This window comes from Cynocephalus volans, chromosome 14 (assembly GCF_027409185.1).
Source record: "Cynocephalus volans isolate mCynVol1 chromosome 14, mCynVol1.pri, whole genome shotgun sequence".
Taxonomy (NCBI): domain Eukaryota; kingdom Metazoa; phylum Chordata; class Mammalia; order Dermoptera; family Cynocephalidae; genus Cynocephalus; species Cynocephalus volans.
In genome coordinates, this window is record NC_084473.1 from 86223423 (window position 1) to 86248566 (window position 25144).

Below are 25144 nucleotides of genomic sequence, written 5' to 3' on the forward strand. Positions count from 1 at the left end.
TTTAGATAAATGAAGAGTTAGTGTTGCCTTCTTTGAAAATGTAAAAATAATATTCATATAATAGCTTGTAGCTACTGAGTGTTATCTAGTTTTTCATAATTATTCATAAATTTCATGTTTAAGAGTTGCCAAACATATCAATTTTGTAAATCATAAAAACAATTGGATGTTCTAAACTTTTCTCTCCTTAACTGAATTAACTAATTGCTGTATAATTATCAATATTGAAAATACTAAGGTAAAGTTATTATTTATATTAAAAATAATATTTCTTAATAATATAACAGAACCTTAACTATACAGCCTATGCCCGTAAAAATTTCTATAATAACTGAATTATTATGAAGTTGGGCTAGAAGTCAAAATCAAAGGTGTCCTTTTCCTGTTCTATATCTTTTCTTCCAAAAAAAAAAAAAGGCTTAATTGCTTACAAGTCTGTTCACCCAGGTCTTGAACTCTAGCTTCAGATCTATTCACTGCTTCAAGTCAAACCTTTTGCAATTAATTATCAACAAATTAATGGCACCGAAACCACAATCAATCCCAAGAAGATAGGCACTATGAGGTAAGTTAAAAATAGATAGTTTGGAGGAACTCATTTTCAAACTTTAACCTATCCAAATAGGTGAAATGCTATTATAACACATGTCACACCTTCTTCCTTGCTTGGTGCCCTATGAGGTTGGGTGCTGGCTGGATCTTCATCTTCTTGGTATCTCTGAGTAAGTCTGACAAAAAGAGCTCTCTGCACTGCAGGAAGAAGACCTGGTACAGGCAGAGGGCTGTGGCTTGTCCTGTTGCTGTTGTTATCAGACCCACTCCCGAAGTTAGGTGAGTCTTGAACAACAGGAAGTTGCTGCTGGGCAAATTCATCATGCCACATCCCATCTACAGACATAACATAAGAAGAACAAACACTGAATGAGCACAGAGCTCTACCAGAGTTATAAGCAACTGAAGTTCTAACAATAACCACATTTGATTATCAAATTATTATGTAATTTAAAAATATTTTTACAAGTTACTTAAAGTTCTATTGTTTCAATAGTTTGGCTAAATTGAAAACATATTTTAAAGTTTTAATTTCACCAATTTTACTTAGCTTTGTTTAAAACATACATTCCTGTCATACTTTTAATAAAAAATAGATTAAATATTTTAAGTGAGAAATGAGTTATTTCAAAACATAAACTTACCACCAGAGTTACTGGGTAGCTGAAAATCATGTACATTATGCTGTGAATAGTAATTATCATAAAACTCAGTTGGGTTTTGTAGGGACTCATAACTGGTGTTGAGCTGCATTTCACCAGGACTTTGCTGGTATGATGAACCTAGAGAACAGTGATTCTCTCTGGGTACTTTCGTCACGTGTCCTGGAAAGCCCGGGGAGTGGTAAGCCCCACCCATGGTCGATGTTGTCAAAGGTGTATCTTGTTGAACAAGTACTCCAGCTTGATTGTGAGGGCCTACAATTTCAGGTGGACCAGGTGGCAAAGGTGGGCTCTGTGGCATTGGTAAACCAGGAAGTCCTGCACATGGGTGATGTCCAGGGGATCCTGGATGCATCACCGGACTACTGCATCCCTGAGACATATTAGGTCCAGAACCTGGACTTGACCCAGAACTATAGACATGTTGACGGCATGGGCTGCTTCCCTGAAATTGTGGTACTGGTGGTGAGGCACTGTTATAAAATGCTGGTGGCCTATAGACAAAAAGAATAATATTTCTTAAGTTAAAGAAAAGAGACAAACAAGAATGTTACACGTTTAAATAGATACTGGTTAAGAATGTTTTTCTATATCAGAATAAAATACTATGTATTTTAGAAGAAATTTATTCCATATTATCTATAGGTGGAAACACCACTAATGCCTCTTGCTTTCACTTTAGCCCATAGTTTTCCTAATTGCTGCTTACTATCAGCTGTTTTAAAACTTATCATTACAGATATTTAAAAAAATACAGAAAAGTGCAAAGATAAATAAGAATTACCTCTAATCCCATTTCCCAGAGATAAATTTTTTGACAGATTCTCTCCTAGTACTTTTTCTAGGCATAGACTTTTTTACAACAAAATGAGAATTGTTCTATATAAACACACAACTTTTTATTACAATTTCTAATTGGCTATTGCTGGCATATAAAAAGAACTAGTTTCTGAATGTTTCTCTTCTTTCTAGATATCTTGCTAATTTAATTATTTCTAATAGTTTTGTCAGTTGATTCCTTTGGGTTTATTGAGGGAAACTGCCCGAATGAGTCTGCCTCTCTACTTCTAATCTTTATTCCTTTTATATCTTCTCTTATTTCATAGACTAGGATCTGATATTACAATATTAGCAAAACAGTGGACATATCTGTCATCTTCTTGATTTTAATAGAAATACTTTCAATTGTTCATACTGTGATGTTTGCTATAAATTTCTCGTTCCTCTAATTTGCTGAGACGTCATTGCTTCCCTGAGCATTTAGGGTTAAAAGAATCAGCAACAATGCAACATAGGTGCCCGGGAGCCCAGACCCTGGGGGATGAGCAGCAGGACTGGCATAGTGGGTGTTATCAGAAAATGAAAATCTGGATCCAGATTACCCAGAGGTTTTCCTCTAACAGCCTAAGGAAAAACTTTTCAAAAAGAACCAAATATGCTAGAGTTGTATTACCCACTATTTGAAGACATTCATTATCAAAGACAAGGCAGCTTCATAATCAGGTGAGAGGAATGCCAAATCCATCCACCTGGCAGTGTCCTTGAGGATTACTGTGCTGAGAGGTTTCTGAAGCCATTTAAGTATTCCGGAGAGAAAAACACTGATGGTGGGCAGCAGAAGGTGAGGACAAAGAGGAAGGGGGAGGCAGCAATCTGTGTGCATGCCAGACATCTGCCATCTCTATCCAATATCAATTGCATGATTAACTTGGTATACAAGTTAGTTTCTCAACACAAATTTTTAGGAAAAATATTTGCTGCCATTTTGAAAGTTTTAACTTACTTCTTCCCAATCTTATGTGCTAAGTCCACAGTAGGTTTTACAACTATTTCAAAAAGAGATGGAATTTTCTTGAAATCATCAGAGAGATCTGTCTGAAAATCATCTTCAGGATCCGAAAAGGGAAAATGCTCTGGTGGGGTTGGCAGAAGCCCAACTCCTGGAGGTGGCTTGGGAAGAGGAGTTATGCCACGCTTTCTAAGTTCTTCTAATTCTCTTTCATCTTCATTTATAAGTTCTTCATCAGTATTCAACACCTACAAATAATTGGCAAAGATTAGCATTTTAAGAAGGCTCTCTTTCTCACATTTAAAACTGTGAAGACTTTAGTAAACTAGTTTTGATAAAAAATATGATATTAAAGTTGAAATAGATCGAGATAACCAACTCCTCATTTTGGATAAACAGAACAAGGTTCAAAGAGGTAACAGATATTGCTCAAAGCAAATTAGTTTTTTTAATGGCATAACAAGGATAAGAACCAAAGACACTTAATTCCTATTTCAATATTTCTGTTTTTCCAACACACTATATTAATAGAATAAAACATAAAATAACAAATCCTCAATTTCTCAGCAGAGTTTCATAAGATATAATTTATAAAATATGATTCAAGTCAAATGAATCTGTAAAGAGACCTAACAAATCATCAAGGTGCAAAAATACTACTCACTTTGTCCAAAAGTTTCTTTGTTTCTTTAGTCAGATCATCATGGGAAAATTTACAGTTGTCTCCTTGGTAACATTTTGCTCCACTATGATAGAACTTGCATGGAAATTCATGTAAATAAAATATTAAGGAACAGATCGAGCACAATCAAAGTCTAATTTTTTTTAAAAAAACATAACTGTTACACAAGATGATTAAGTTCTAGAGATCTGTTTTACAACACTGTGCTTATAGTGAACAAACTGTATTTTACACTTAAAAAATTTAAGAGGGTAGATCTCATATTAAGTGCTTTAACCACAATAAAAAAAAAAACTGCTGAACCAGTAAGACTATTATTACATATTATACTGAATTTCTTATAGTCATGTTAGATAATTTATTTTTTATTTTATTAAGATTAAATATTTTAATTATGCAGAAACATTCAAAAAGTTTTTTAAATCTCTATTAAAACTAGAAAACCACTTTTAAATGAAAAAAATTTATAATTATTATAGCAAATACTATAGTATTTTAATTATGTAAGCCCTACTACTTTCCATAATAAAATAAAATATCATGTAGAACAAATATATTTTATAGCAAGAACTTATATCTATGAAGAAAATAAAGGGGCTTCATATATCATGTTAAAGGCAAAATTGCAACAATTAAAACTGCAGAATAATGTAACCTTTTTGTAGACAAACTCCTAAAGAAAAAAATAAATCCAGAATACAGTAAAAAATACACCTTTTTCAGGTGGTGTATGTGCAGGGAATACCTGGGTGTTTTTAGGAAATTTATTACTATAATCATATTGATAAAGTCAAAGGAGAAAAATCATTTGATCATCTTCACCGATACAAAAGGCAAATGATACAAAAGGCAAATGATAAAATTCAAAGTAATTTTTTGATTTAAGAGGAAAAAAAAACCTTCTTGGCAAAATAAGAATATAATTCCTTAACTTGACTTTAAAAAATTTATCTTAAAACTACAGCCATAAGCCAAAACAAAAGGACATTATCATTAAAGCATGTATTGTCTGCCACAATAACTATTATTTAACATAACTCTGGAAGTGTAGCTAACACAATTAAAATTAAATAAGAGGTACAAATATTGTGAATGAAATAAAAGTACCATTATTTACGGATGGCATGACTATGTGGGAAAAAAAAACCTTAAGAACAGACTGACAGCTTTTAGAAACAGAGCTCAATAAGGTATATGGTTTCTAAAGAAATATGTCAAGTCTGAAAAAAATCTTATTTATTTTTCTTGAATGGGACAAATTTATTATAACATTTTGATAAGGAAGGGAGGAGTATGTGCCCTACCAAATATCAAACATACTCTTATAGAGGGAAATAGTCAAATAACACAATGGATAAGAGTAGTATAGAAGCAGAACTATGTAAAAAGGAAAATTAGGATCTGGTAAAGGTGCCATTTTAAATCAGTGAAGATGAGACAGTAAGTTAAACATCTGGGAAAAATAAGGTCCTTACTGTACATCACACATTAAAATAGAGCCCCTACAAGTTAAAGACGTAATGTTAAGTAAAAAAAATACAATCTTCACAATCATTATAGACAAATCTCATTTTTGTAAAAAATCATGTGTAAAAATATATAGACATATACACATCCACTCATACATACATACCTTAGTACAGAAAAAAGTCTGAAAGGTTTCATGCCATACGGTAAGCATGGTTATCCCTGAAGGATGACATTGCTTAAGATTTTTTTTTTTAAGTTACTTCAAAGGTTATCAAACATACACCAAAGTAGAAAGAACAGTAAAATGAACTCCCTCGTGCTGACCACACAGGTTCAATAATTTCATCATCTGGCAATTTTGTGAGGTCTACATCACCCCTACATTCTCTTCACAACTATCGCTCCAAATACTAGAGTATTTTAAAGCATATTCCAAATACATTTCATCTCTAAATATTTCCATACCTACATAGAACAGATAAGGAATACTGTTTCTTACCAATCATGACCTCATTATCAACCTGACAAAATTAATACATTAATTTCAACTGATACCCAGTCAACATACAAATTTTCCAGACTGTTTAAAAAATGTCTTTTTATAATTGCTTTACTCAGATCAGGATCCAAACATGATCCACAAATCCTATCTAGTTAGTATGTCTCTTAAGTTTCTTTTATTGATCTCTAGAAGCCCCTTTCCCTTTTATTTTTGTATCATTTATTTGTTAATTTTAATATTGGTAATACATGATATTTAAATAGTCCCTATTGCATCAGATCAGGAGGCATTTAATAATTGGTTGTTTCTTTTAAGTGATCAGTTCTTTCAGGTGTTGTCACAGCTCTATCCATCAATTATAAAGTTCCTCATCAACTTTTCATCTAATGATTTTAGCAGTCAGCAGTAATCATTTCCCAGATCTATTAATTGATTAGAATTTGCAAAATGGTAGGACTGCTAGGTCAAAAGGCATACATGTGTAATTTTGCCAGCACTGCCAAGCTCCCCTCCATAAGGTTCACCATTTTGACATCCCTAGCATCAAGGGATGAATGTATTCATTTTCTTATGACCTTGCTAACAAACCTTGCTGTGACACTTCTTTTTTTTTTCAAATCCAATAGCTGCAAATGTTATCTCAGTGCAGTTTAAAATTACATGCCTCTTATTATGAACAAGACTGAGCATCTTTTCATATTTTTTTTTTTTGGACTACTCTTTCTGTAAATTATCTGTATCTCCATTTTTCTTGTCAATTTTTAGAAACTCATATATTAAGGGTATTATCTCTTTGTGAATCATATAAATTGTAAATAACTTTTCCCACTTTACTATTTATCTTTTTATTTAGCTATGTTATGTTTTTGTTATACAAATTTAAGCCTTTTTATACAGTCAAATTTTCTATCTTTTCCCTTATTGCTTCGGGATTTTGAGTCACAGGAAAGTTTTCTGTTCTCCTGGGTTATAAAGGTATTCATTAGTGTATTCCTCTGGTAATTGTATGGTTCCATTTTTTACATTTAGATCTATGATAAAAGGAATTTCCCACTTTCCATTTTATTTGCTTTTTTAATTTTTTACTTTTTTTTTTTTAACTTGACAAGACTATTTAAAATTTTATCTGGAAAAATTAATGTGAGAATCTACCAAATATTACAGCGTACTGTTGAGGCAGAAATAATCACAGCAAAGCAACGTAAACATGAGGGCAAACAAATCCATTGAGCCAAACAAAGTTCAGAGAAAAACACAGATATAAACATTTTGTCTATGATAAAGCTGAAGTTTCAAATCTGTGGGGAAAGCTCCATTAGTCATAAGTGATAGTGAGCAACCAGCTAGATACATGGGGGGAAATTAACATGGATAGATGTACTATATATATATATACACACACACATATACATACATATACATAAATATACATATGCACACACACATACATATATATACACACACACACATATATATATATGCACTATACATAGTGAAATCCAAATTTGGGCAGGGGCAGGGACAAAATTTAAATGTATATGTTTCCAAGAGAAAGACTATCCAGTTTTTATCACTGGGTGATAAGATTTGATGAGACTTTGATTTTATAATTTTCAACAATGATAATTTATCACTCATGAACCTAAGTAAAATAATTAAGTCATATAATAAATATTTTGCCAATTACTCCTTCAGGAAGCACCGACTATTTAAATACTTTAAGATGATTATATTAAATATAAAGTACTTTTACTTCATAGAATTTTTATCCAACAGGAAATTATTTCATTTCCCTAAAGAATAAAAGTCAGTTTGCCCTTTTAAAGTACAAAGTCTGACAAGCCTGGGTTTACGTAAAGTGTTGTTTTACATTTAAAACCAAACTTGGCTCTCTGGGTTGTATTTATGATTTTTGAAACCTCAATGATGCTTTGATACCTCAATATTTTGGTTAACATACCTATTTAATAAAGGATATTATGCATGTAAATACAGTTCTCTCCTTTGGTACAATATCCTTGTAAATAAAATTTGCAGATTTCTTTTCTCTTCTCCAACTCTGCATCATGATCAAATTTACACTGATCTCCCTGTTCACACACATCAAAAATAATAAAAAAGAAAGAGAAAAAAAGAAACAACTGAAAATTTTCCATAGTATTTCATGGTGAAATTATAGTCATTATCTTCAGTCTTTAAATAATGAGCTAATAGGAACTTAAACAATCCCTTAGGGCTCCTGCCTAAGACAGTGGATGTGGCTATGTGCAGCAACACAGATCTGTGAGCAGGGCCTCAAAGGATACTGCCTGTGTTCCACCAGCACTCACTATTTCTAGCTGAGATATTGTGGGAATTTATTTAATCTCTTGGTGCCATGTACAAAATGGGGATAATAACAGTAAATATTTTGCAAGGCAATTATAAGGATTAAATCATTTAATATTAGTTGTACTTTGAAAAGTATTTGCTACACAGTCATCATTATGTGTTCGTTAAAATAAAATCTGATTTCAACAAATTATGTTATTGATCCAGGAAATAATTAAATGAGCTCTAATGTACAGTATTTCCATGCAAGATACATTTTAAAAAAACAGTTTTATTAAAACTACATGAGAAATCTTAAAAAGTTAACCATACCCCAAAAGACTAAATTTTAAAGGTTACTTTGGAAGTTAAAATGATTTATGATACCCCTATAAATTTACCTTAATACATCTTCCTTCCAGAAAGTATTTACAGATTTGTTTTCCTTTGTGTTCCACTGTGTGCTGATTAATAAATTCCTGAGTCATAACCTTCCATTTTTTTCCTGGTTTACTATACTGCAAGAAAAAAATTTGATTTGAGTGCAACATATCAAATATTAATAGGTATTAAAATGTGTAGTTAAATGGATCCAGAAACCAGTAAAAATTCACTTAAAAGTGATCAAGATTGGACGTTCTGATGCTATTCATTTATTTAGCAAGAGATATGTTTCTAGTAGTCTGCTTACTGCTACTGGTGGTTACAAAGAAGCCTATTCCTTTCCATTTTAATGAGTATGCATAACTATACTTTAAAAAGAAAATTATAAAAAGCTTGAAAATTCATAATAATACTGAGTTTTGGCAAAGGTGCAATAAAATATGCACTCTCATGTATTGTTGATAGGTATGTGATAAAAGACTATAATATCCATACTGTTTGACATAGAATTGGCACTTTTCAGGATTATTCTGAACGAATTATCAGTGAGACACACAAAAATTTATTCAGAAAAATACTACAGAATTACTGACATAGCAAAGCAAACAAACAAATAAAACTAAAAATACCCTCCACATCCAAAACTAGGAGACTGGTCAAATATATTTAGGTGGTGGAATATTATGCAGTCTTTAAAAATCAGGTGATAGAAAGACAACTTGGAGACATAAGAAAATGTTTACAATACTTTACAAAGTAAAAAAATTAATCTCAACTTTATGATAATAAATAAAGGCAAATAAAAAAAGACTAAAAAGAATATACCCCCCACCCCATTTTACAGTGTATGTCTCTGGATGGTGGGATTAGAGATTTTTGTATGTGTGGCTATTTTGTACATTCTTTAAGGAAAAAAAGCAAAGAAATAGGGAAGATGTATTACCTTTAACTTTAATTTAAAAAATTAAGAAAGAGAAATACATTAAGAAAAATTAAGAAATCTCACAGCCCTACTCATGTCCCTTCATTCTCTTCAGTCTCCTATTCAACTTTTGCTATAAGTCAGAGTATGATGCTTAGCTATCCTAAGGGTAATGAGTTATATTCACGGACACCATCAAACAACATTGTTTTCCAAGAACCTACAACACACTGTGCTTCGCACCTCATAGGAACTCAATAACTATTTACTCTTCAGTTTGATTTCAGTTTTTCGTTTTCCCTTAATTTGCTAGAAGATGGAACACAAAAACATAATCTACCAAAAATAGGAAATTGCCTCTCAGCAAAAACTCGAGGCAATAGATGTCTAGATTGAAATCTGATCCACAGTGCTCACAGCTAAAATTATATTTTACTACAGGAATTCTCAAAAAGGTACAGAATACAAAACAAATAGAGAATTGTAGAGGTTCTTTTTAAAAATAAAAGTATACCCAACTTGACCACAGGAAAACACAATAAAATTGCTTATAATATACTCTGATAGAATCATTTAAAATGTCTTAACCCTACATTCACAAACATTTTTATACTTATAAATTCATTTAGAAGAAATAGATGTACAGATATAAATGACCAGCTCACATATGCCCTCTGTACAAAGAGTCGTGGCTATAATAAAATAAGCAGCCAATAAGAGTGCATTACACAAAGTCAATGAGCCAACTTAAGGAATATAACTCTGTAATAAAAAAGTAAAAAAATTAGGTTATCACACACATAAAAAACCCTAAAAAATGCAACAAGTTGTACCTATGTTTCATTAACAACTCATACTTTCTGTTTGTCTACATTACTTTCTATAATGCTTTGCTGTTTTAATAGAGAACTGTTGGGGGGGGTGTTTTGTTTTGTTTTTTAGTTTAGTTCAGTTTAAACAAGTAAAAAGTGACTCAGCATCCATCATTTTGAAAAACCTGATATAATCAAGGTACTCTACAAAATCTAAAGCAACTTTAACAAACAAAATTTTAGGACAAAATAAAGTGCCTAGACGATCTGACTTTTTAAGCTTAAACCTACAGAGAAACCACAAATGTTCTCTATCCCTAAGATGTCTTGTAAGAGCTGGAAGAACCAAAAAAGTAATCTAGTCCATCACCCTCACTGGACAAATATGAAAACTGATGATTAGAGAAGTCAGTGACATGCCAAAGGTCATATGGTGAGTTAGCAGAGTCAGGACAGAATTCAGGAGCTGTACCTTCCAGCTCCATGTTCTTTGCCTTATACCACACTACCACTAATGACACACAATACAAGAAACGAAAGATGAGGAAAGATGGAGGGAGGGAAAACCAAGCTACCTACCTAGTCATCTTTTAATTTATTTACTTTAGAAGATATATTGATAAGAGCATAAAATATTAAAACATATTTGGAAGGAAGAAGAAATGAAAGGATCTACCTGGAAAAGAATACATATTTACAGAAAATTTAATAGCTACTATAAACACTAAAAAAAATGTTAAGAGTTCTTATGGCCAACAGAATAAGTCTTTAAAATCCAGCAAAAGTTTGCTTGCTCTGTAATTAACCTTGAGTTTTCAAGAAAATAAGCGTAGATCTGAAGATAACCCTGAATTTATCTGTCCTTTGGGGAATCTCACAGTCCCTGAAAGGCCTAGGATGGAGATGGATCCATGTTGGCCACTCTAGTATGGCCTGCATGTTTACTCTATTCTGAATGGACCTTCCCCAGACCACTCCTGAATATGAGCTGCTTTCTTGGGCTCTAGAACTCTCCTGGTTTTTTTCTGGAATCATAAGAAATGTCTCTCATGACAGTCAATAAACTGACATAGTTGATAATTTATTTTAATCTTGATTTTTCTATTACACAATAAAGAATCTTTTAGTTATAGTCCAGATCTATAGACATCTAACATTTTAGTGCTTGAAGAGGCCCTTAGAGTTAATTTAATACTACACACTCATTTTACAGAATAAGTAAATTGAGGCCCAGAGACAGGTAGTAACTTACTGAAAGCCACACTTTCTTAGAAGTGATAGGGTATAAGGTATAAGTATTTAGGTATAGGGTATAAGTATTAGTTTATAGGAGCAGGCTTACTTGGAAAGCATTCATAGTAGTTTGGTTTAGGGAAAGTAGCATATTCTAGAGGTCTGCTGGTGTCTAGGAAAATAGGCAGGTTATAATCACCCACTAATTCTAAAATAATAATAACTATAATAATTCCAAAGTTGTTATTTTATGGAACAGTGAGTGGCTCAGTGAATGTTAATGGGAGCTGGGGGGGAAGAGTTCATGGTCAAGTAAATTTTGAAAAATATAGTTTAAACAAAGTAAAATGGGTTTCTTTATGCCTAACATGCTCAGAACCTTTAATACATTAATTCCACTGAAAATCCCCCAAAGCAGGGTTTCACAAATTTATTTGGGCCTGAACTTTTTTTTAGGTCACACCTGCTAACATCTCCTTAAATAGTATATTAAGGAGTTTGTATTAAGAAACCTCTGCCAATTATCCTTAAACTCTGAGCTCAGAAAACCAAACATTTTCAAATTACAGCATATAGTTACCCCTCAGTTCCCACTGAAGGATGCAGCTTTTAATAACCCACCCTTGCCTCTGCATAATTCGATCAAAATCCCACTGGAACAGTGATAGAATACAGGACTGAACCACTCTAATCCAGAGAATCACTACAAGATCAAAATGTACATGTTAGGGGTTGTAGTAGATTGAATTATGTCCCCCAAAATTCACTGAGGCTTGAATTGTGTCCCCCAAGTTTTATGTAATAGAAACTTAGCCCCCACTGTGACTCTTAAGAGAGTGAGAAATCCTATTTTGGTAATTGAAAGGTGGGGCCTTTAAGAGATGATTGGATTGTAGGACCATGCAGTAGTGAATGGATTAAAAATGGTGGTCAGGGGTGTGGTTCTGAGGGCTTTAAAAGAAGAGGAGAGTCTGTCTTTTGCTCTCTCTGCTTCCACCATCTTCCAGTGTGAGACCCTTGGGTCACTGTCGCCATCACCAGATGGACATTGTACTTCCCAGCCTCAGAAATTGTAAACAATAATTTTTTTTTTCTTTATAAATCACCCAGTCTCAGGTATTCTGTTATAGCAACACAAAACGGACTAATACAGGGGTTCAACTCAATTCTACACATACTTATTGAATATTACTGCATACAAGGTACATAAATTCATTTTTCCAACCATTTATATCCCCTTTTCTTCTCTTTCAATGCTTTTGACTCTAATAAGAAAGTTAATTTATCACTGCCTCCCTTCTTGGCCCTGTTACATATTGAGCTAATTAGCACTTTATTGCCATTTGCACTTGGGGAAGATGACTCCTAGGAAAGCACAACAGAGGATCAATAGAGAACATATTCTTGCTTTTAAACATATCAATTTTATTTTGAGGTTCTTCTAAATGTTTCGATTTTATTTCAGGGTCACCTAAATTTGCACCTCTATATTAGTATCATGACTAATTAAAACACAATTATTTTTGGAGTTTATTATATACTCCTTTGATCTGAGCTAGAAATTTTTCATTTACTAGGAGAGTGTTATTAAAACCACAGTGCTTTCTTTGCAACCAAATAGATTAAAAGATAGTAAAGCTCTTCTTCTCCTTATATATAAAATCTCAGTACCTCTTGAAAGTCATCTGTTCCTGAAAAAACATTAGGCCCTTTATTGGCTCTTCCCCCACGGTCTTTTCGTTTGATTTTCTTCGGCAAACCTCGTCCACGACCAACATTAAAACTTTTAACCCTCTGTTCAATACCTAAAAGAGTTAAAATGTACTTCAAATATTATAGAAAAACAGTATACCTGTCAATCTATTAGTTTACAAGGAACAACATATTTTCAATAGTCTGTAATATATAGGACATTCTCTTTTTTCTTCCTCTAGAATCAGTGAAAAAAATAAATTTTTACATTTTATTTCCCGGGTACTGCTTCTTGTTCCTTTGTTTTTTAAGGGACTTTGACAACATAGGAAGGCAAGGAACAAAGATATATATGGCTAGAGAAGCCCAATCTAGTTTTATTCTTTTTAATTTTCCTTAGGATAAGATAATTAACAAGACTTACTGATTTTAACAGAATTAAACATTCATATTTAAGGAAGACATTATGTTAATGGTTAATTTGTAGCAAACCGAATTTCTATTTGTAATTTTGAGTAAATACATACACATATATCTCCATGTAAAAATTATAGTTGCTTTTTGCTTTTGAAAAACTTGGCATTTAAAAGTATCTAAAAAGATAACCAAATTACAAAAATTATATGTTAGGGTAGTAAGTTATAATACAAAGTAATTTCTCATTTTACCAAAGTGATACCAAACTAGTAAGTTTTCTAATAACCTTAAAACCTATAAAACTGTCAATAAATATATGAAAAAATGTTTTACTTCATTTAAAAAAACCAAAGAAACTAAAATTTAAAAACAACATGCCAATTTCCACCTCAAAGAATAATAAAGCTCATTGTTGGTAGAGATTTGGAGAAACTGGCATTGGCAGGAGGAGAGAAGTGGTTATAAATTGGTACATCACCTTTTGGGATATCAACATGGTGCACAGATCAAAAATTTTCAAATGTGTGGCTATGTTTTTTTGACTTAGCAATTATACTTTTCAAAATTTATTCTCAAGGAAAAAAATGCTTGCCAACATATATTCTGAAATACGTATAAATGTGTTTATTGCACGGATAATCACAGAATTGGAAAAAAAAAAAAAAAAACTGGGTACAACTTAAATCTCAAACGATCACTACCAAACAAACCTAACAATTTGTTAAGACAAATTATGGTATATCTATTTAATTGGATCAAATGTAGGTATTAAATTCACTGATGTAAGAGTGACTGAGATGGAATTCATAGCTAAGAGGAGAAAGATAAGTTACAATAGTATATGGTTTCTTGATGAAAATAATGGTCAGAAAAATTCTGGAAGAATGTATACCAAAAATATTAATAATTAGTACCTCTGGGTGGTAGGGATTCAAGTTTGGTTTTGGGGTTTTTTTATGGCAGCTGGCTAGTATGGAGATCTGAACCATTGACCTTGGTGGATTTTTATTTTATCTTTGATTATTGCTGGGTTATCCTTTCTACAAACCAGAAAAATTTTCTGCATTTGACTATATACTAATTTACAACTCGGGGGAAAAATGAATGTCAAAAATAAAATGCAATACTCAATTCTTTAAAAGGACAAACAAGGAAGAGCCTGAAAGGAAAAACCCCAGGTGGGAAGGATTTAGCAAGTCCTCTACATTTACCATTATTTTCCAACTGGGATGATCCCTGATACCACTACATCTAGACTCCGGAAACAAACTTACTCATTACAATAACATTCACATAGGTAAGTTCTTGTCTCTTTAGTTCAACCAAGCCTCGGTTCATATTTTTTGAAGGAATTTTGCTAGAAAATCAACAAAGAATAAAGCTATAGAAATAACCAAATTTACTCATAACTGATTCCTTTATTCAAAGATAATTAAGGGCTAGTGACATAGGGTGTGGCTGCTCACTGCTTCATCTCAGCCTCACGTTGCTCCAGTTTTCTCGAAGCACACATACCGACTAGCCAACACTTAAGGTTGATTTGACCCTTACTTAACCCACAGTTTCTTCACCTATTGTCACCAACTAGTAACTTGCCCTGGCTTCTCCAGGGACCATGAACCTCAATACACTAGATAAAAAATGACCACTCCAGAAATTTCTTAGTTATGTTCTTATTTCCAATCTTAAAGGATGTCCATAGTCCTAGGTACATTTGCATAGCAAAGATGATTGCCATATTTTAAAGCCTAATAAAAGACCACTTCCTAGAATTCTGTCTTTTTTTGTCTAAATTATAAAGTAATAATACATAGAGTAACACAGACTACTGCATACTGACATCATATAGAAGAAAGGCGAAAAAACATAAGAAATCTGTATTACATTTGTATATATTTTTTAAATATTAGAATTTTTTAAATTAAAATATTAAGATATAATGCAGATTGAAATATTTATAGATATCTGTCTTCAAGATCTATAAAAATAAAGGAAAATGAATTTAGGTACCACAAGAATTAAGCTAACCTGGAGAAGGGGCTAAGAAATTTCTAAGTTTTCACTCTATAACTACTTTTTTTAATAGGGTTCTCAAATTCTATAACAAATTTTAAACTTACCTTGCTGAACTCCTTTCATTCTCTGTTTTTTCCCTGGTTCTTTAGAAAATGATGATCCTAAAGCAGTATTTGAGGTTTCTTTAGCTTGTCTGTATTGTTTCAGCTGATTCGCAAAATCTTCCTCCATTTCCTGACTGTAGCTACCGAAGTTGTCATCACTGTAGTTACCGAAGTTGTCATCACTGTAGGTACTGTACTCATCATATTCTTTACTTTTAAATTTTTTGTTATGTTGACCCTTCTTTGATGTCATATAGCTTCCTGATATATGTCCATGCTAAGGGAAAATGGACAATCATTATCAGGATTTTTCAACCATACATAGCAGTTGATAGTAATACAGGAAGGACATCTATTTTCCCCCAGAAAGTTGAGAGAAAGGAGGAAAGATAGTTATTAGAACTGAATCTTGATTAGTACTTATTCATGACAATATTTAACACTAACTTCGGAAGGCTTGATGCTACTCTGATATTCTTAAACATTATAATCTTTATGCTTTAGCTTTTGTTTTCATGTTTTATGTCTCGATATTTGTATGCACAGGAACACTTAAAAATCCACATCATCATTCATAAATTCCTTCTCCAAAAAAAAAAAAAATAAAGGTCTTTTTGAAAATAAGGAAAATGCAGTAAAATAGCTTGTGGGGAGGGGAGTGTGGAAAAAAATAAACATTCTTCTAACATTGAAAAATTCTCAAATGACATTATATTTAATAAAAATAATATGTGTGAAAACTATTGTAAAAAGAAAATGCTTATATCTAAGGTCCAAGAGAAAAAAACAGAACTTTCCCTAATAGTGAAAAACATCTAGTGAGTAAATTGTCCATTAGCAACTGTTTATTACAACAAACATTATTAATTTTATTGCTTCCTTACTAAAGCATGTGAAAACAAAGAATACCCTTTAGTCCTAGAAGTTTATTTAATGATAGTATTCAAGTCTTGTCTCTATTCACTGAAAAATTTTTATTAGCTCTATAATATCCTGTCAATTATTTTATAATGAAGCAAGAAAAAAGTTGCACATAATTATAACTTGAGGATTTAGAAAAACCCAGATCATGACTCATTTTTAACTTAGTGCATTTTGAATGTGATATAAAAACACTGCCCTGGCAAAATATCAGCAAGAGACTGTGTTTTTAATTAAATGCGGTAAAATATTAAATCTTTATAATTACAAAACAGATAAAAAGACATAACTAACCAACAGAATCAATTAGCTCATCAATTTAAAATTTTAAAGACACTATTAGATTTCTGATCTGTTTTAAGAAGTATTTTTAAAAGTTTATAAACTCCATTCTTAGTCTAGCACCTCAGAAATTCAGAAGAAGGAGATTTACAATTGCAGCCAAAAGGCAATGTTTCTGACATTTTTAAAAAGCCACTACACCAGGGCTGGCCAGTTCGCTCAGCTGGTTAGGGCACAGCCTTATAACAACAAGGTCACCAGTTTGGATCCCAGTACTGGCCAGCTGCCAAAAAAAAAGAAAAAATATTGTGTCCATAAAACAGGAACAGGAGGTATAAAAAAGAAAAAAAAAATGAACAGAGAATAAAAAGCCACTATGAAACTAAAGCAAACCAAAAAAATAATTGCTTAGATTAAGTTGAAGATTAATTAATTAGCTGAATGATGCTCACATTTCCTTTTATAAAAAATGTGATTATATTAATGCTTCAGTGATACATTTCAATACATTATGATTTAAGATTAGTCTATTAATGGATGAGTACGAATTTTTCTCTGGAGATTAGATGCTTGTCATAAAAGTTTTTAATTCTTAATATTAATTCAATTCTCTGATTTTTCACAGCTTTACAACAATAATCTCCATATTCTTACCTTTTTAAGTAGAATTATCCCTCTCTAGTTTCCCAACAGCAAATATTCCTAATAGCCCCCTAAGGATGCAAACAGTCCATCTCAGGGTTCTTTCTGTGGTGAAAAACTTCTAATGTGGACTGCTGAGGTCTTTAGCATTTGGATCAGAGTGTCACTCATGCAGTGTGACCTCTCCAGGAAGCATTAAATGGATGAAGGGTTACAGAGCAGCCCCAGTTCTCTAGAAGAATAGTTCCTTATGGTTCACATGTTCATTACTGGAGTAAACAAAATGCACTCACCAGCAAGGATCTGGCAAGTATTTTTTCAAGCCCTACTGAGAGAAGATAAAAGAAATTAAAAAGACTATAAATTCTACTAAAAGATATAGTTTTTCTGACCATTTTGCTGACTATTAGGCTATATACACTGCTATAACATCTGTGGGGGCAGACTTGGTTTCTGTAAAATAGAAACTGGCCACACAGCAATAACTGAAAACATGAAATAAGGGAGTAAGAGGCTCTGAATAAGGATGAGGAAAAGAGAAGCTATATTAAGTCCTCTAATTTAACTGCTCAATGTTAATACTATATTCTATTTCTGGCATGTAATTGCAGAAGTTATATAGCAAATACCTGTTATCTAAGAAAACAGGATTTTTAGGATGTAGTTAAGATATTTTCTAACTTTCAGTGAGTCAACTCTAAAATATATGTGGAGAAAATGGTACTGAACTTTCTCTTCTTGTAATGGCAGACTAGGTTATTCAGATCAGTCATCCCCCTAAAAAAAGTTGAAATGATAGACAAAAAAAAAATTTTTTTTTTAATGTTCTTGTAGACATCAAAGAGCTAACAAATTAGTGAAGGACTACTGGACCAATACCCATGGAGCAGATAAAAATCCCAAGAAGTGAGCAGCATTTGGAGCTGCTTTTACTTTGAGAGCATCAGCCCAAAGTAAGAATCAACGGCACCTTTGACTATCCCTTTAGTCTATGGCAACAAAAGGCAGAGTCGAGAGTATGGAAAGCTTAGTAATCCCAGCCCCATGTGATGGGGTGATCTCAAAACATAAGCCCAGCCTTCAGTTATCTGGGCGGCCTAGAAAAGTCTCAAATCCTAAAACTGGAATAAAGTTTGTAAGGGTCAGCAAGAATCTGGCAGAAGCAAGTGAAAATTCTCTCTGGAAGAAAAGAACACCATCCTAGGCCTCAGGTTATTTCTACAAAATGCACAATATTTTCAAATACAATGCCTAACATACAACAGGGGGAAAAAAAGCCTTTTGAGGAGTCTTTAGAGGAGACAAGACCATACGAAAGAGAATCTGTAAAAACAATAGGCAATACAGACTCCAGATACTGGAATTCATGTGACACAGATTTTAAAATATTCATGCTTTATTTTCAAGTAAAAGACAATATGAGAATTTCAGCAGGGAACTGGAAAACTATAAAAATAATTCATAAGATCTGAAAAAGAATCAAATAAATTTCTAGATACAAAAAATACAAAAACTGAAATTAAGAACTTAATAGATGGGTTCAAAGGCAAATTAGATCCCTCTGAAAAGAAGACAAGAGAAGAGCAATAAAGGATTAAGTAAAGCATATGCAGTAAAATGTTAAAAATTGGAAAATCTGGGTGAAATATAAACAGGAATTCTTTGTACCATTCTATAACTTTGCTGTAAGTCTGAAATTATGAAAAAATAAAAAGTTATAAAAGATGAAGGTGAAATAAACACATTGCCCAGTAAATAAAAGTTGAGAGAATTTATTGACAGCAAACCTACACTATAAGAAATGCTAAACAAAGGCTAAATGAAGAATAGTACTTCAGGTTAAAAGCAAATGATACCAAATTGATACTCAAGATCTATGCAAAGGATTGAAGAACACTGAAAATGAAATGTGAATAAATATTAAAGACCATCCTTTGTCTTAACTTCTTTAAGTTTTTGAAGCAAAAATAACAACATATATGGGAATACATAATGGTTAGAATTATATTAACAATACATATTTATTTACAATAACTGTATAATGTTTAAAAAAATATGAGACACTTAAAACGAATGCACTATTGCTTATACATACAAATTGATCTTGTCCTTCACAGTGGTCCCACAGAAGGCTATGTATTTATTACAATAATACTGCCACTATTTTAAATATTTGGAACCTCCTCTTTAGGGGTTACTTGCAATGACAATTTATGAATCAAGAATTTATAAATCTCATTACTTGATATTTTCAAATTTCTTGTTATCTGAAATAATAAATCCCATCCTGAGCATCTTTTCAGCCATTGTAAGAGTCTCCAAATGACTTCTGAGTATTTCTAAAAAATAAATCTAACAGCAAATAATGAAATGCAGGTATCACATCAGTGTTTGCTGATCAGTGATTTTGAAATTTTGTCCTTAGTGGTAAAAATAATTCTAATGAACAGTTTAAAAATGTTCTGAGAAATGGCAACACCATTGACTCCAAAATCACTACACATATTGAATATATATGCATTCTAACTAATATTTACCTAACTAGATAAAAGAATTAACTAGAGTATAATTCTTTTCAAATCTTAAGATGTGACCTTTTAATAAAACCTCATTTATGTAACGGTCATCTAGCAACCTCAACTATACATAAGGTAATGGAAAATTAGACTAGACAAGTGACTCTAACAAACATAGTAATTTAAATTAGACTAGACAAATGACTCAAACATAGTAAGTTAGTTTCTAAACTCCCAAGAGATTGGGAAAACCAAATTAGGAGAAAGAATAAAGCTCTTGTAAGCAAGAATAATGACAGATTGGCAAAAACTGAACATGAAAAGACTGGGGCTTTTCAGATAAATGTACATTGACCTAAATACTTTTCAGTGCTTCTGAAAGAAAGCATCATTACTTTCCTAGCAAAAAATAATAATATTTATAATGAGAATTTTGCTCATACAGTGCAATATATTTAAGAAAAATATAAAGTATATCATGTTTTAAAATCCTTTCTGTCAAAACACTTCAAACAATTTTTGCACTTAAGGAGGTGTATGTCACCTATCTTTAAAATTTAATACTATTATTATTTCCTCATCATGCTGGATAAAGTGTTGTGATGTGTTACAGGCTGAATTGTGTCCCCTCAAAATTCATATGTGGAAGCGCTAACCCCTAGTGCATCAGAATGTAATTATATTTGGAGATAGGGCCTTTAAAGAGGTGATTAAGTTAAAATGAGGCTGTTATAGTAGGCTCTAATCCAATTTGACTGGTGTCCCAATAAGAAGAGGAAATATGGACTCCAGCGGTTCTCATACACAGGGGCACAACCACGTGAGGACAAAGCAGTGAGAAGGCAGCCATCTACAAACCAAGGACAGAGGCCTAGAACAGATCCTTTCATTATGACTCTTGGAGAAAACCAACTCTGCTGGCACCTTGATCTTGAACTTCTAGCCTCTAGACTGAAAAAATAAATTTCTGTTGTTAAGCCACCCAGTCTGTAGTATTTTGTTATGGAAGCCCTAGCAAACTAATTCATAATATATTCTTTATCTTCAAAGATTTTAAATTTGTAGCATATGTCTGATAAAACATTTTTTTCAAAATATCAGAAAGCAAAGAATAAAACTGAAAGTTTTATTTTTCCCTTTAAAGAGCAATACCTGAAAACTACAGTGCAGTATCACTCCACACCCATTTTCCATTTTCAAAAAAAAGGAAAATAACAAGTGTTGGCAAGGATGAGGAGAAATTGGAATCCTCAAGCACTGCTGGTGGAAAAGTAAAATAGTGTAGCTACTGTAGAAAACAGTTTGGTGGTTCCTCAGAAAGCTAAATGTAGAATAACCATATGATCCAGCAATTCCACTCCTAGGTATATACCCCAACAAATTAAAGGAAAGATTTCAAAGAGATATTTGTACACCCACACTCATAAGCAGCCTTATTCACAATAGCCAAAATGTGGAAGCAACCCAAGAGTCCATCCGCAGATGAATGGATAAACAAAATGTAGTATATACAAACACTGGAATATCTTTGACATTAAAAAGGAATGAAATTCTGACACATGCTACAATATGTATGAAACTAAAAAATATTATGCTAATTGAAATAAGCCAGATACAAGAGGACAAATACTATATGATTTCACTTATATGAGGTACATAGACTGGTCAAATTCATAGAGACAGAAAGTAGACTAGTAGGTACCAGGGGCTGGGGGTAGGGGGAAATGATGTATTTATTGCTTAATGGGTAGAGAATTTCTGTTTGGGATAACCAAAAAGCTCTGGAAATGGATAGTGGTGAAGGTTACACAACATTGTGAATACACATAATGCCAATGAATTGTACAGTTAAAAATGGTTAAAATAATAGATTTTATGATGTTATACATGCTTTATCACAATAAAAAGAAGGCAATACCTGAGGAAATGGAATGTCATAATCCCTGTAGAAACCAGTTCTTTTTTTATGGGAACTTTCTGCATGTTCGACATCTGAATCAAGGCTGTAGTCTGAACTACCGTCGCTAGATGGAGAATTATGCTGAAGGGAGGGAAAAGACAAATGTGTTACATTTACAAAAGGAAGAAAATTTAACTAGAAACTACTAGATAAACCTGTTTCAGCCAGAGATGACAACGAGTACATTACATAATTCTAGTAGACTCTGAAGAACTATTGAAAAATTCCTGCCCCAAAGGCCACCACCACTCCAACTTCTCTGAAGTTTTCTAGGGGGAAAGTGTATCATCCCCTCTGTACAGAGACTTTATGGCAGCATTTTCCTCATCATCCCTTTGGCCTAAGGACTTCACACAGAAATACTGCACTCCTATGCTCTAAAATGATCTTACATGTAAGCTAATTTTTAAAAAAGTAAAATTGGCTCTTCATCACCAAAAAAGGTCCTAGAACATGAGTATTTATTAATTTATTTTTACCTAAAATGGCTTTAGAGTTCTTATTCTATTGCATGAGTTCCCTAATACTGTAAGATACCAAAAATTCCAAATTACATATCTGAAATAAATCCAGCCCACAAAATTGAACAAAAGTGAAATGATAACCACAAATAATTGATAACTGACAATTATCAAGAGTAAGCTTTTTCAAATATGCATACAATTTCCAAAAAAATCTCACCAAATCTCCAAATCTCCTCAACCTCTCCCAGTTTGAACACCCTCTTTAAAGAGCTCCTAAAGTTCTTAGCAATGAAAACACTGGCTCTGTATTTTATCATCCTTGCATTCCCAGCATCTGGGTCTCGTATAAACTCAATAAAAATGTGCTGAATTGAATTGAACTCTGATGTTCTTACAGCGGAAGGATCTGTTCTCCTCTATTCCATTCTTAAATGTCCTTTTAGGGAAGACAACTGCTTTCTTCCTTTTTGGTCCTAAATGCTCTGTGGTTTTATTTTATGGTGGTGTTAGTTTTGTTTTTGTTGATTTGACAGGTGATATGAAGAACTCTTTTTATAATTATACTGTCAAAGGCTCCAACGTTAAGTGCCTAATCATTGCTGGTTAGAGTTTGAAATAAATACCGCATTTTCCATTTAAAAACCAAGTTTGCTCAGTCACTATCAGAAGTCAACTACAGCCCTAAGGAAAACCTTTCATTGAAGAACACAACACTAAAGGGATAAGACTTGCTCAAGAAGAATCTCAAAGGAAAACACTGCTTCAGGAAGGACAGAGAAGAGAAGGTTCTGCTTAAGGGAGAAGATTTTTCAGGCTATTTCCCCAAAATGAGGCTAGATCATAAAGACATCGTGGCTCATACATAAGAAGTAATTATTGACCTGAAATTAGCAATAGGAATATATTAAGAATAGCTGGAAATGGTACAGACTAATTAAAAGTTACCAAATTAAGTGAAAACATATGGAACATTTTTTACTTGAGAATCTTTGTGTTTCCTTTTATTCCTGCTTTGGGTGGGGGTGGGGGTGGGGAGAATATTGTTTGAGTTATTTGTTTAGTGCTTAAATGTATTGCTTTAATTTTTGTTATTTTACCTATAATACACTGGTGGATTATTTCCTTCAATGTACTTACGTTGTCAGTAAGTACTAAAAGTTCAAGTCTAGGGCCGACCCCGTGGCGCACTCGGGAGAGTGCTCCCACCGTGGGTTCGGATCCTATATAAGGATGGCCGGTGCGCTCACTGGCTGAGCACGGTGCGGCCGGTCACAAAAAGGCAAAAATAAATAAATAAATAAATAAATAAAATAAAATGGGCATATACATTCCTGGTAGGAGGCTGGCAGATTTCTCTAAAAAAAAAAAAAAAAAAAGTTCAAGTCTAAATTATGTTCTCTACAGAACTCTTAACAAACAACATCACATCACCCTCATGGTGAGTAATGAGGGCAAAAGACATATAATTCAAGGACTAATTAACAGGAAAGCTACTCAGTGACCCCCTTAAGCATTCAAATAGTGACAAAAAGAATTTAAGGACTTAGGTGACTTCCTCCAAACATGCCATCCTTTTCACACTTCCCAGCTTTTGTATTCTGTGTCTCCCTGGACAACTAAGTAATTCCTATCCTTTAAGATTTACCACAATCTCCAGTCCAACAGTAAAAGAATGATTTACTAAAGTTTAATACATATAACAATCAATTAAAATGATATTCTGGAAGATTTTACAGTAACATAACAAAATGTTTACCTTGTAATATTAAGTGAAAATGCAAATATACAATAACCAATATTATCTCTAATATGAGTATTAACAAAAACATACACACACAAAAGACTTGAAAGAAATATACCAAAATTCCAAAATGTTAACAGTGGTTACTCTAATAAGTTTGATTTTAGGTGGTTTCTTTTCCATTTTGTATTTCTAAATTGTCTAATTTTCTTGGAGTACATAACTTTTACCTTAAGAAAAAAGACAGTTATTTTTAAGACCATGTTCAAAGACTGGAACTTTTTTCTGACTTCCTCAACCACAAAGCAGATATATTCATCAAATATTTTTCAGAGGCATACTGAATGCTATTTGGAATGTTTACAAAGTAGAAAAGGTTTCTCATACTTCTGAGGTCTCTCCTATCTCACCGTATACTGCTTTGCTCTGTGTCTAATGGTTCTGTTACCTTCCCCCATTCCCTGGAGAAAGCACTTTCTTAAAGCTTCAGCTCTCATGGACCTTTCAAAATTACTCCCATGACTACATTTCCACTGGAAATTTCCTCCCTGTATCTCCAATTCATTTAGTATAAATCCCTCTTGATTTTTCACTTTTGCCTCAAATTCATTATATTTCAATTAAAATCTATTATCCTTTTCCCTAAACTAGCACTACCTACTTTGACATTTATCTATTAATAACACTACCATTCTCCTTGGCTAAAAATGGGGAAGTCATCTTCGATTCCTCCCTCTCACCCCTTTATAAGTTTCATCAATTCCTCCTTCAGGATATTTCTTAGATTTACCTATTTCTGACCATTCTTACCACCACAAACTTGGATCAACCTCTCATCCTCCAAAATATCAAACAAATTCCAATATAGTCTGACTAAAACAAAGCCTGTATAGTACAAATAAGAGCATTATATGTTAGCACATGCATAAGAATAGTATCTGGAGGACTACATAACCACAGTTATTTCTGAGGAATGAGATTAGAGGAGCCTTCTCCTTTTATTTCTGTCATGATTGAATTTTTAAATAATTAACTTCATGTTTCTTTGGTAATCATGAACAAATAGTACAC

The 25144-nt window shown here is 32.7% G+C and overlaps 1 protein-coding gene across 1 annotated transcript in view; it reads right to left on the bottom strand.

Moving 5' to 3' along the window:
* Nucleotides 1–25144, bottom strand: part of ZC3H6 (zinc finger CCCH-type containing 6) — a 63391-nt gene that overhangs the window by 3691 nt on the left and 34556 nt on the right. The window contains exons 3-11 of the mRNA XM_063078402.1: nucleotides 21827–21949; nucleotides 15548–15824; nucleotides 12990–13123; nucleotides 8369–8485; nucleotides 7636–7747; nucleotides 3668–3777; nucleotides 2998–3251; nucleotides 1197–1708; nucleotides 655–888 (exon numbers count right to left, since the gene is read on the bottom strand). Of these exons, the coding sequence (XP_062934472.1) occupies nucleotides 655–888; nucleotides 1197–1708; nucleotides 2998–3251; nucleotides 3668–3777; nucleotides 7636–7747; nucleotides 8369–8485; nucleotides 12990–13123; nucleotides 15548–15824; nucleotides 21827–21949 (1873 nt within the window). The remainder of the gene's footprint in view (nucleotides 1–654; nucleotides 889–1196; nucleotides 1709–2997; nucleotides 3252–3667; nucleotides 3778–7635; nucleotides 7748–8368; nucleotides 8486–12989; nucleotides 13124–15547; nucleotides 15825–21826; nucleotides 21950–25144) is intronic.